Genomic DNA, 14,058 nt, shown 5'->3' with positions numbered 1-14,058 from the left:
GCCCAGAAATTCTTACAACCTTCAGAATCCATCAAAGACATGGTGACAATATAAACAAATCAAAAATCAACCTCAGGACTAGGCCTGGGCATCCCCAATCAGGACTGACATTCTGTCAAACACTTAACATCGATGCAACCTACATGTCTAGGATGCAAGACAGATCATAAATGACTGGAAGAGCTTACGAAACATAACCAGAAGGATCGCCTCCTTCCCATTGAACTATTATATCATCAATTAGGTCTTGCATCCATCCATTTAACAATTACAAGTAAATACATGAAATAACAATGACATAAACTAGCCATATAACCATGCTTATATAACCAACGTAAAACCATATAAATATTAGAGATATGAAAACCATTAAATCCACATATAAACCGGTGCATAAGTAAAATAGTTTAGCTTTTATTAATGATAGGAAAATCTGACAAATTTCGGGACTTCCACGTACCACTCGACCATAGACATGGATGAATCAAATCTCTCTTTCAACCAGTCACCCCCATGCCATATTCCAAGCATGAATGTGGGATATCATAGAAAAACCAATCCAAAACAACCAAGGGAATTCAGAGGTTAAACCACCTCCACCCTCATCAAACAGTGATCACACCAAAACCAATGCTCCAATCACAACCAAACTGAACTTGGAATGCCATCTGGAATGCATCATTATCCTTGAGGATTTTTCTGTCTCTGTGTATCTCAAGATTTAATGAAATCCAAACACGGATCACTAGGCCCTAAACCGAGACTAGTCTCTTAGGCTTTACTGTAATCCAAACCTGGGATCACTAGGCCCTAAACCTAGACTTCTCCCTCAGGCTTTACTGTGTATCCTGCCAAAACTAGTGAAGGGATTCCTAAGCCTTTGGGAATGAAACTTGAGACCACCTCTGCCCAAGATTTCAAAATCCATCAGACAAACAAATCTCTAAAACCGTGATAAACATCCACACATACCATGGCATTCGAAAAAAGGCAAGGCTAGGCTGGAAACCACTATCATAACTTGGAAAAACCATGTCATCAACAACAGAAGAACCATACACAACATGCAAAGCCATGCATGTCCAAACCATCTAGGAAATCACACATGAAAAAGGTTACTTGCAAGTATTCCTGTTGAAGCTGCTTGATCTTGTTTTCCTCTCCTTCCTTTCCCGTTGCTTGCTTTTCCTTCCTTCATGCAAAGCTAGAGTGCTCCAAGTAAACTCTAAGTGACCAAGAGTGTGTGTGTGTGTGTGTGTGTGTGAGAGAGAGAGAGAGAGAGAGAGAGAGAGAATAATGAGAGAGATCCAAAATTGAACTAACAAAAGGTTACCAACTGATCCTCAAAAACCTTTTTATGAATGAGTTCTTTGTTTTCTTCATTTTCCATTATTTTCATTCAATTTCCTCCTCACATGCAACCTGTGACTTTTCACTTTACTTTTCTCCTAATTTCCTTTAGTTTCATACATAAATGTGCCAAAAATGCCTTTTTTCCTTTTAATTCCTTTGCCTTAGCCTTTGCCAACTTTCCTTAGCCAAAAAACACATCCATTGATGGCCACTAGGATATGAAATGTGTCTTTGTTATTCCTTGTTCATGTGGGACCCACTATGTTGGTGAGACTAGTCGCTTTATTAATCAAAGGATTCATGAGCACTCAGCCGACATAAAACATAGGAGGCCCCGGTCTTCCACACCGGCAGAAAACGCAGAAAAGACTAAGCATCACATATGCATTGAGGAGGCTCGTGTTATTGCCAAGATTGCACCTTTTCATCACCGGAAATTTAGAGAGGCCTTAGAAATTGAAAAAAGGCTGAGCAATCTCAATAGGGATGACGACTAGAAAATTAGCAGTTGTTGGATCCCTGCCCTTTCATCCTAGCCGCCCCCTCCCCCCCGCCGCCCCTACCCCTTGTGTTGTTATTTTTGTTGTGATTTTCTCTGGTCCTTTCCCCCTCGTCCTCTGGATTGTTTTTCCATTTTATTCCTTTTCTTCTCTTTAATTTTGTTGAGATTACAACAAGATGATGGAACTTAGTGAAAAGAGTCGCCTTCACTAAGTGGGCCCGCAGGCATGGCGCAAGTTATATTTTTGGATCCCAGCAGGGATGATCACAACAGGAGTGACCACAGCAGGGATGATTATAGTAGGAGTGACCACAGCAGGAGTGATCACAGTAGGAGTGACCACAGTAGGAGTGATCACAGCAGGAGTGATCAAAGTCTATTTTTAGACTGGCTGTCCAAAATAGAAAAGTCAAATATTATTGTCTCATAATAATATTTGGACTATAAACTTGATCTTATTCTCTTGGAGCACTTCAGTTTGAGCTACAGATGTGGCCCATGTAGATGTCAGAAGGAAGTACGCTTTTCTTATGAGTCAGTTGAGTTGTTGCATGCATGACTTCAGTTAGAACTCAATCAGTTGAGTTTGGTGGAGTTGATTGTGGAGTTGATGGAGTTGTGTTCAGTTTGACTTGGTTAAACTAGTTGTAGTTAGTCTAACTGCAAATAGACTAATGATGAGTTGTTAAAATAATTATTAACTCATAATACAACTATATAATACATTAGTTAACTTAGTTGCATGTCAGTGCATGTTCAGTTCAACAGGGATAGGTGTTAGAGAATCAGATTGCTATCAGTTGTGACTATAGTTGTGCATGAGGATTTGCACAATCAAGGGATTGAGTATGCCAATGAGTTTGCTCATGTATTTGCCCAGTATTATAGCCTCTGCTCACGTCTAACACAAGGTGAGTGATTCTTTGGAGGTGAAATACGAGTTTGGTAAACCATTCTCATTCATTCTTGAGCAGGTATTGAGCAGTGGAGGCAGGCAAGCAGTGGAATAGATTTGGAGATCAGATCTTAGCTGCATTGTGTGTAACAGGTGGAGCTGGTACTGGATTTCTTGTGATAAGCATTGTACTTTGTAATGTTACATGGTCTCAATCATTAATATACAGATAGTTGGGGTTTTTAGCGAGATGCTTTCCCCGGGTTACATACTGTGTTAATGTGTGAATGCTCTTGATGTTTTATTGTTATTGATGCTGCTATATTGATGATCAACGTAGAGGAGCTTATGTATTGTGTATGTATTCCGAAATAGTACATGATTAGGATAATCTCCATTGAATGTGTTAAATTATTCAAAATTTCTACATGGTATCGGAGCTGTTGATCATCAGATCTACTATTCAGGAAGTGTTTACATTCTATTTCTTCAGCCAGAGTCTATAATCGGGCCAGGTAGCCTCTGGATTCATCCTTCCTTTGGAAGGTGAGATATCTGGTGAATGCCCATACAGTCAATCTTTGTATGAGAAATATTGTGTTCTCACGAATCTTAGATCCGAGGCGGTTGAGTTGGTTGCTAGTGGAATTCAAATTTGCAGCAGTGTTTTCTTGGTGGAAACGCAGCAATGTCTTTCAACAAATTGCGATTGGAGTATGCTCTTGAGGGCAGCTCAAACTATATTGCATGGAAGGATAGGATGGAGGCAGTATTGGATGATAACGGGCTGAAGGAGTTCATAGATACGGATGTCCCAAAGCCTACTGATGCTACTCAAGCTGATGCTTAGCAAAAGAAGACCGCAAAATGTCGAAGGATTCTGTTGGAGGGCGTGAAGGATCACATTGTGTCCCCACATGGGAGCTGATGAAGAGAATTGTGCTTTGGCTGCCAAAGCAAAGAAAGGGAAGAGCAAGAAATCTTCTCAGTCTGGTGCGAAAGGCAAGAAGCAGGATATGTCTAAGGTGAAGTGTTTTCACTGTCACCAGCACGGAAACTATGCCACTAATTTTCCGCAGAAGAAGAAGAACAAGCAAGCTGCTGGATCTTCAGCAAGAGAGGCTCTAGCCTCACAGTTTGAGCTTGATTTTTCATTGATCGCATGCTTGGTTTCAAGTGTGATGGGATCGGTGTGGTTCTTGGACAGTGGTGCGTCTTTTCACATGACGGGAGATAGATATTTGTTCTCTGATCTGGAGGACAAAGATCTTGGAGTGCACATCGAGATGGGCGATGATGGTAGATACAGTGCGACCGATATCGGTACCATTTCCTTTGAGAGGGAGTCTGGTAAACCCTTCATATTGAAGGAAGTCATGCATGTTCCAGGATTGAAGAAGAATCTTATCTCAGTGGCGATTTTGGAAGACAAGGGGTATGATGTTGTTTTCAGCGAGAGAAAGGCTTTCCTGCGCAGCAAGACAACTGGTGAGACTCGGAAGATAGGGGTTCGAGTGAGGAACCTTTATCAGTTGCATGTAGATGGATGCGCAGCAATGGCAGGAAAGGCAGAAGGATTGGTGAGCCGGAATGATGGCGAGTTGTGGCACAGGAGATTGGGTCACCTTCACCATGGAGCCTTGAAGATACTGCAACAGATCACTACAGGGCTTCCTAAAGGCACTCTTGCGCAGTCATATCAGTGCAAGGGGTGTACTTTGGGGAAGTTTGTGAAAGCCACCTTTCATGAGAGGGATAGTCGCGCCACGACGATCCTTGAGAGAATTCACATAGACATGTGTGGACCTTTCTCAGTTGCTTCGACAGAAAAACACAGGTATTATAAGATTTTTGTTGATGATTTCTCTCATAAGTGCTGGATCTTCTTCATGCAGAAGAAGAGCGAGACATATTCAAAGTTCTGTGAATTCAAAGCACTGGTCGAGAAGGATTTGGGGAAGAAGGTGAAGGCTCTTAGGAGCGATAATGGTGGTGAATACATCTCGGACGAGTTCAAGGATTTCTGCAAGGCAGAAGGGATTTGTAGAGAGCTCATAGCTCCCCATAACCCACAGCAGAACGGGGTAGGTGATCGGAAGAACAGAATGATTTTGGGTGTTGCATGGGCAATGTTGCATGGGCAATGTTGCATGATCAAGGCCTACCCCTTCACTTGTGGGCGGAAGCATGCAATACAACAGTTTATGTGCAGAACCGTTGTCCTCATAGAATACTTGGCATGAGTACACCCGAGGAGGCTTATTCTGGTAAGAAGCCTGATCTTTCTCATTTGAGGATTTTTGGTGCTAACGTTTACATGCATGTGATGAAGGATGCTAGGAAGAAGTTGGAGCCGACCATAGAGGTTGGGATATTTGTGGGGTACATTGATACGCGCCACAACTATCGTGTTTATTTTCCAGACAGTGGTAAAACTGTCGTGCGATGGGATATAAAATTTTAGGAGGAGAAAGACATGAAGTGTTCGCTTGAGAGGGAGCTACACTTGCATGCAGATGAGGAGCTATTAGTTCCTAAGGATGAGCTTCAGGATGTGGATCAGCCACAGGACGAGGTTCATGGAGTGGGAGAGACCACTCATGCAGTGCCAACCATCAGAGGGCAAAAGCGCTTGACAAAAGCTGAGCGACTGGCTCAAGATGCAGAAAAAGTTGTAGGACCACCTACAACCCAACACAAGCAGAGACAGTCACCTAATCGGTACACTGGATACATGGCTCTTATGAGCAAGTGTGCTATGACTGAGCCATCCTCTTTCGAGGAAGCTGTGGAGGATCCCGCATGGGTAGACGCCATGGTGGAAGAGTATGATTCTATTGTCAGAAACAGTGCATGGGAGATTGTTCCTAGACCGGAAGGGAAATCAATGGTGGGTTCAAGATGGATCTACAAAGTGAAGTAGGCAGCTGACGGGAGTGTAGAGAAGTACAAGCAAGATTTGTTGCCCGAGGCTTTTCACAGTTAGAGGGGATTGATTATGAGGAGACCTTTGCACCTGTCGCAAGGTATTCTTCCATACAGACGATTCTTGCTCTCTCAGCACAGATGGGATGGCACATCTCATCAGATGGATGTGAAGACGGTGTTCCTCAATGGAGTCATTGAGGAGGAGGTGTACATTGAGCAACCCAAAGGCTTTGAGGTCTTCAGCAGCGAGTCGCATGTGTGCAGGCTCAAGAGAGCGATGTATGGGTTGAAGCAAGCACCACGTGCTTGGTACACTCGGATAGACAACTATTTCACAGGACTTGGATTCTCCAAGAGTGAGGCGGATCCTAACCTATACCAGATTGTGGTGGAGGGTAAGTTGCTTATCATTGTACTGTATGTTAATGATTTGATTCTAACGGGTGATGAGCTGTTGATACTGTCATGCAAGAAGGATCTTGCTACAGAGTTTGAGATGAAGGATTTGGGCCTCCTTCACTATTTCCTAGGATTGGAAATATGGCAACGCAGTGGTGGACTGTTTGTTTCTCAGGGAAAGTATGCTCGGGAGATACTGGAGAAGTTCAACATGCATGGCTGCAAGCCTGTTGATACTCCTCTTCCTGGAGGTTGGAGGAAGGAGGATGCCACTTCGGGAGAAGAAGTGGATGCCACTGTTTATCGACAGTTGGTGGGGTCGCTGATGTATTTGGTCAATACACGACCTGATATATGATATGCAATTAACTAGCTTTCACAAGCTATGGTTAAGCCTACCAAGCTCTTCTGGAAGGCGGGCAAGCATGTATTGCGTTATTTGAGAGGCACATCGGGATATGGTTTGTGGTACAGACAGGAGGATGAGGTGAAGCTATGTGGCTTCACGGATGCAGATTGGGCAGGGAGCCCAGCGGACAGAAAGAGCACATTAGGAGGGGTCTTCAGTATTGGATCGACAACAGTTTCTTGGTACAGCAGGAAGCAGAGATCCGTGGCACTCAGTTCAGCGGAGGCTGAGTATATGGCAGCAAGTTTGGCTGCATGCGAGGCTATATGGATGAGGAAGATCCTAGTTGGTTTGTTCGGTTCTCATTTGGATCCTACTGTGATTTATTGTGATAACTAGAGTTGCATTAAACTCTCGGCTAATCCTGTATTTCATGATAGATCTAAGCATATTGACATAAGGTACCATCATATCAGAGATTGTGTGCAGCGTAGGATCATGTTGCTTTCATACATTCCAATGGAGGATCAGGATGCTGATATTCTGACGAAGGCTCTCACTAGGAGAAAATTAGAGTACCACCAAGGCAGGATAGGGGTTGCTGATAATCCATATCTTGTTGAGAGGGAGTGTTGAGATTGCAACAAGATGATGGAGCTTAGTGAAAAGAGTTGCCTTCACTAAGTGGGCCCGCAGGCAAATTATGGCGCAAGTTCTATTTTTGGATCCCAGCAGGGATGATCACAGCAGGAGTGACCATAGCAGGGGTGACCACAGCAGGGGTGATCACAGTAGGAGTGACCACAGTAGGAGTGATCACAGCAGGAGTGATCAAAGTCTATTTTTAGACTAGCTGTCCAAAATAGAAAAGTCAAATATTATTGTCTCATAATAATATTTGGACTATAAACTTGATCTTATTCTCTTGGAGCACTTTAGTTTGAGCTACAGATGTGGCCCATGCAGCTGTCAGAAGGAAGTACGATGTTCTTATGAGTCAGTTGAGTTGTTGCATGCATGACTTCAGTTAGAACTCAATCAGTTGAGTTTGGTGGAGTTGATTGTGGAGTTGATGGAGTTGTGTTCAGTTTGACTTGGTTAAACTAGTTGTAGTTAGTCTAACTGCAAATAGACTAATGATGAGTTGTTAAACTAATTATTAACTCATAATACAACTATAGAATACATCAGTTAACTCAGTTGCATGTCAGTGCATGTTCAATTCAACAGGGACAGGTGTTAGAGAATCAGATTGCTATCAGTTGTGACTATAGTTGTGCATGAGGATTTGCACAATCAAGGGATTGAGTATGCCAATGAGTTTGCTCATGTATTTGCCCAGTATTCTAATGAGATAAACCAACTAATCCCGTTATACCTTGAGTAAAATAAATATAAATAAATAAAATTATTAATCGAATTAACTAACTAATTGAAAATAGTTATATTTTTCCATAATTGTTCATTGACTTTTATTTATATTCTAATAGAAATTGCTACATATTTAATATATTTAAATTTATTAAATTTAGAATTAAGTCAAAGAACTAACCAACTAATTAGGTTATCTAGTTATTAATCATTTATTATTTCTTCTTAATATTTCATATAATAATAATAATATAAGTCTTTATCTAGTTTTGGAGATTTAAATAATAAAAAAGTCTATTAGTTAGTTCTTAGTTTACTTTTGATTTAGTTAAATACAAGCAATTACATTTAATCACAAAAGAAATAAATATAATAAAACTAACTAATTAATTAATTAACTAATTATGTTTCCCTTTCCATTTCTCTTGGTCCTGTCCTGTTACCCAGTCTAATGTAGTCATTTCCTAGTCAAATGTAGCCATTCTTGGTCAAATGTAGCCGTTGGATGATCTTCTCTCTCTATTTATCCTGCAACCATGATCTGGTTCTTCAACTTGTCCTAACGATGAACCACACTTGTTGGTTCGAAATCTGCCGACAAATGAATTATGATTTGATTTTCGCCAAAAACTGTTCTAAAAAAACTCAATCTTCAATAGTTGATCATTAAATTGAAGGAGGCTTTCCATAGCTCAATCTGAAAATAATGTAACAAAACATTTCACAATTTAGAAAATTAGAAGGTCACTTATGTCAATATGGTTGTTAGTTATTGAAAAATAAAATTAAAAACATAAAACAATAGAAAGAAAATTCAAAATAGTTTGAACCATTTTGAGAATGGATATATGGAAACACATTAATTATGGATATATATGGAACATTACAAAAATGACAAGGCACCCCATGATTTGTACTCGATCCAATATTTTTTCCAGTAAGAAAAAAACACTGTTTTTTTTTATACATAGAAAAAACAGTACATATATCCAGAATTTTTACAGTGCATAAGCATTGGCCCCAGCAGCCTGTATCTGTCCTTTTAGTTGAAACATATAGTTCAATCTATTCTAATATAACATCCTATGAAGGTAAGTAAACAACAAAAACATATTAACCATCAAATTTACATCTATGTCCTACAATTATCAAGGTAATCAGTCCATCATAGCACCATATATAAATAAAACATATGTATATCCAATATCAAAATCCTAGCCAAGAGGCAACAATCCTGGGAGAAGTATAAACACCAGCTTTCCAAGTTGTAAAATATCACAGCCAAGCGGGACTTATCCCAGGAGAGGTAGAATCCCAGCATCCAGTATGTTGCCACCCATCCTTATCTCAATGTGCATCCCATCTAGTGCATCCAGTAGACCCTGCTTTGACATCTTGTCAACATTATGATTAAACTCCCTTCCTATGTGCTGAATAGTTGGATCCCTGAAAGATCCCCATAGGGTCTCAATTTTCCTGAGCCATCCATGTAGTTGTGGTTGTTTAATTTTTATGTTGCCTCGAACATGGTCGATGATAGTTTGTGAGTCCCCATAAATGTGAATTGTGGGGATGTCCAGGAAAGTAGTGAACCAAAGTAGTCCCCACAATGCCATAGCCTCCGCCTTCATATTAGTGCCTCTACCAGCTCCCCAGTGAACCCAGAATTCTTGCTCCTTCGATATGATGATCCAGAAACCACAACCACATATGCCCGCTTGTGTTGCACCATCAAAAAACCCAGTCGATAGGTATTCCTGGGACATGTCTTCCTATTTGTCGACCTCTTAGGTCCGATATTGTTGGTAATTGTAGAAGTATACCAACCCAGAATGCGATCAGCCACATGAGTCTCATTTCCCATATTATTCTAAAAAATAATACCATTACGCCATCTCCATATTTCCCAAAAAATAGATAATGGGATGTTCCTCCACTGGGGGGTTTGTATACTCCACCAGCACAAACAGTCAGTGATATTATCAAATGGATTTATAGGAAAGCCAATATGCCCAACAATTTTCCTCCAGATCTGTATAGTGATGGGGCATTTAAGAAAAAGATGTACGTTGTCTTCCGCCACCCTCCTGCATAATGCACATACTCCAGGCCCCTGCCAGTTTCTCTTTTGTAGATTGTCCCAGGTCAAGTTCTTGTTTTTCCAAACAAGCCAAAGAAATAAAATGATCTTAATAGGAATTCTAGTTTTCCAAAACTTATAAAACCAACATACCTCAATGTTGTGTAATTCATTGTAGCAAAATGTTTTGTAATAGTCAGCCACCTCCACATCGCCTCCCTTCATTTTCCCAAGCCATCCAATCCGATCACCTTCTTCCTCCCTACAGACACCAACCAGTCTCATTTCGGACCTGATCTGCTCCCATTCCCGAGCCACCAGACCCTCCAGGCCCATCTCCCTCAACCCCTTCCAGATAGGAATATCACCATGCCACTGCCTAATGGCTTGATTCCAAAAAAATATGCCCATATCATTGATGCAGTGAATGAGCCCGTCCGAGGGGTGTAATTCCCATCCCATTCCCAATATACAATCCAGACCAATCAGAATCTTATGCCCGGATCCAAAGATCCAATATATGTTGTGTAGAAAACTTTGTCTAATTTTATTTAAGTTGAGCCATATTGTTGACCCCGTATTAACCCCAATGAGCTCCCTACGCATCCAGACAGTAAAGTCTCTATCTTTGAGGTATTTATGTCTAATAATGTCTGCCCAGATGCCCTCCCCAAAAATACCTCTCCACAGAGTTTTTTGCAGCAAAGCCCATCCGAAACACCTCAAATCCAGAATCCCCCAACCACCCAGTCTTTTTGGTAAAGTGATGGATGCCAAATTAGCCAGATGATACTTGTGTGCAGTGGTCGATCCAGACCAAATGAATTTTTCCATGATTCTGTTAAGTTTAGTGATGATGGTACCCAGGAGGCAGTATAGATGGGACCAATATACCCCCAGTTGTGTGATCACCGATTGGGTGAGAGTAATGCACCCACCCAGTGATAGACATTTGTACTCCCACCCAGAAATCTTTTTGTAGAAGCGGTCCACTAACCACATCCAATCATTTATCCTGTATTTGTTGGGCTTGATATGAAACCCCAGGTATTTCATACCACCCACCAAACTATCAGCCTCCACCCCGAATAATATTTGGATGTATGCAATATCCTCCATATCGCCATTGCCATATAAAATAATAGACTTTTGATGATTCATGTATAGTCCAGTGGCATTCCCGAATTTGTAAAAGATGTGGAATAATGCCAACCAGGTAATTCTATTGATCATACCCATAATAAGCACATTGTCCACAAAAAAACTATGTGATATTCTGATATTTCGACCCAGAACCAGAGCGCTGAAGCCTCCCTCCGCCACAACTCTTTTTATATGTAGACTGAGTCCATCCATTGCCAAGATGAATAATAGTGGGGAAAGGGAACATCCTTGTCTGAGCCCTCGGCCCGCCCTGAAAAATCGAGTGGGGTATCCATTTATAATTACAACATATCTAACATTTGAGATGCATGCCATGATCCATTATGTGTTCCTGGCCTGTAGGCCAATTTTATGTAAAACCATCCGCAGATAACCCTAGTCTAGGAAATCATATGCCTTCTGCAAGTCCACCTTCATAACCACAACATTAAGTTTTTTTGTGTGAATAGTATGGAGGCACTCCTGAGCAGTAGCTACAACATCGTGGATCTGTCTATTCTGTAGAAAACCAAATTGTTTGGGAGATATATATTTAGATAGAGTGTGCTTAATCCTGCCTGCAATAGTCTTGGATATAATCTTATAAATAAGATTACACAAAGAGATGGGTCGATAATCCATGAAGGATCCAGTGGATCTCCTTTTTGGAATGAGGGAAATGTAGGTCGAATTGATATGAGGATGGATATATCCCCTGAGTCTCGATTCTTCCACCATCGCCAGGAGGTCCTCTTGGAATATGTCATAGAAATGTGTAAATATCTCGACTGTGTTGGGCAGCAGATTAAAGACCGAGTTTTGGTCAATGTAATGTAAATACCTTGCAAAATGTGGGCATGGAGCGTGAGAGTCTAGGGTTGTCCGCCCTAAAATAATGTAATTTAATATAGAATGTGTCGGCCTACCCATGGTCCATGGACCATGGGATTGCATAAATACAGCAAGGCTCTAAGTGTAAAGAAAGTCTTAGTCTTAGCTTTGAGAAGTAATCTGGGTTTTTGGATGATGAATTAGATCTGAGTATGTAAGTCTGAGTCTTGGGTTGTAGTAGTTGGGAGAGGCTCTACAGCTGTGTGTGCAGAGGCCTGGTAGAGTCCGCAGCTGTGTGTGTGGACCCCTGCAACTGAGTACGCAGGGCAGAGTTGGGATTGTATCTGAACAAAGGATTAATAAAAGATAGGTTAATTGTGGAATATTCTGTGTCTATGCTTCTGTTATCTTTATGCATCTCTTACAATTTATGATTACATGCACTGGTTGTAGATATTGAATGATTAATGAGAATATTGGGTATATGAAATTAAGTTAAGATCTATAACAAATGCACAGTCAAGAATAAGGATCTAGATAACTCCTCTTCACGCTCATTACAGAGCTAGGCAGAAGAAGTCGCACAAGTTGCGAAGGACAAATGGATGCGCAAAGCAACACAAGCGCGCAGGATCAGTTCGTGAACTTCCCAAACTCCATCAAGATATCCCTAGGGTGTGGAAACCTGGTTCCAACACCCTCCCATACTACCTCAAGTGAGACCTCAGTCCAAGCACTGCGGACTGTTGCCGAAAGGGCTGGTAGTTTCGGGATTTGTTTGGCTAAATCGCTTCTGAACCTAGGCCAAGCCCCAACAAGCCAACAAATGGTTCCGTTGTCAGGACTAGGATCTACCTAAGGGAAATCCACGGGATCTTCTTTGCATCCTTTCCATCAGAGCTGTATGATTGGATCACGAGGTTCACCGATAGCCAGGGAAGGTACAAGCTCGATCAACCGATAGTGTGGACTCCAGAGTTAGTGCACAAACTAGAGGCATCAGAAGATAAGATCGCGCAAGCTGTGGACCATTGGCTTGATCGGATAATAGGGGGATTTATCACTGATTTCGCGGTAGACATTACTGTGAGCTATAGCAAAGAAGAACGACGTTTTCTCAAGGGACCGCGAGGTAAGTACATTAAATCATTGAATACTTGGATTAGGATTTTGTTATGTGAAAAGCGGGTTACACAAACACATTAATGTTTGGAACGACGTGGAGCAGAAAGATATATAAAGGTACCAAGGTGTTAGCGCTTGAAATTTCACCTCAGGCTGAGAAAGGTAAACCTCAAGGAAACATCAAACCACTTAGCCTCGTAGCTAGCCCTACGGGGCAGGAGAGGGCTCTCTCCGGTCTATCTCGGTAAAGATCTTTAATTGGTGAGATGACCAATAGGGTAACACTGATTTTAGGCTAGTAAACTGATCAAAAGGGTTGATTTGGGGTTTTTAGGGTTTTTGGTGGCAAATTGAGGAGATGGCAATTTTGGGTGCGGGGATTGGACACAGTTTCTGCAGGGGGTTCTTTGGGGCGAGGTAGGAGACAGTATTGATGCCTTTGATTGAAGTGGATGATTAAGAATGATAGATGAGGAGTTAAGGAGAGCAAACAATAACTTTGAATTCTCCTTAAACAGTAGAAAACATTGAAATTAAGCAAACTTAAAAGCAGAGCATGACAGTCATGAGTTCTACTTTAACACTTCATTTGCTTAATGTGTAGAAGGAAAATAAAGGAAGTGATTCACATAACACACTTACAAGTACATAGAGAAACACACCATCAATACATGTAACCACAAGAATCCCAAAAAGGACTGCAAAACCCTGGTCTTCCTTAGCCAAAAATTGCAGAGATACAGTGAATAATACAATAGTAGCTTCTCCCTCAAGAGTCCAACCATGAAAATGAGCAAGAGAGTACATAATATAGATCATCTAACATCTTTCCCTGCCTCTAGGGGTCGAGCTCACTATCCTAGGAGCTGTTTCAACCAATTCTAAACTAAGCACTGAAAACTAGGCAGTCAAAACAACTTGCCTCTATAAACTAGGAAACCAATTCATTCATTTAATTTTCACCTATCTCATGAATGAATCTTCCAGAAGAGATACATAAGTGTAAAAGTGTCATAAATTTACATCATTTACAACAAGAAGGATAAAAATCAACTCCAAAAAGTCAAACACAGTCAAAACTA

The 14,058-nt window shown here is 41.2% G+C and overlaps 1 protein-coding gene across 1 annotated transcript; it reads right to left on the bottom strand.

The window, feature by feature from the left end:
- Window positions 1-9,089: 9,089 nt before the first annotated feature.
- Window positions 9,090-9,563, bottom strand: LOC149212252 (uncharacterized). Its single transcript, XM_089388604.1, has one exon. It carries the CDS (start codon window positions 9,561-9,563, stop codon window positions 9,090-9,092), a length of 474 nt encoding a protein of 157 aa, XP_089244730.1.
- Window positions 9,564-14,058: the final 4,495 nt, after the last annotated feature.

Source organism: Pinus tabuliformis, chromosome 1_1, assembly GCF_031772625.1.
Source record: "Pinus tabuliformis cultivar Carrire ecotype Pingquan chromosome 1_1, CPIR1, whole genome shotgun sequence".
NCBI lineage: Eukaryota > Viridiplantae > Streptophyta > Pinopsida > Pinales > Pinaceae > Pinus > Pinus tabuliformis.
The sequence above is the reverse complement of the archived record's forward strand: the minus strand, read 5'-3'. Positions and strand labels throughout refer to the sequence as shown.

Coding starts and splice junctions, on each gene's coding strand:
- LOC149212252 (XM_089388604.1), bottom strand. CDS start 9,563: ATGTCCCAGGAATACCTATCGACTGGGTTTTTTGATGGTGCAACACAA.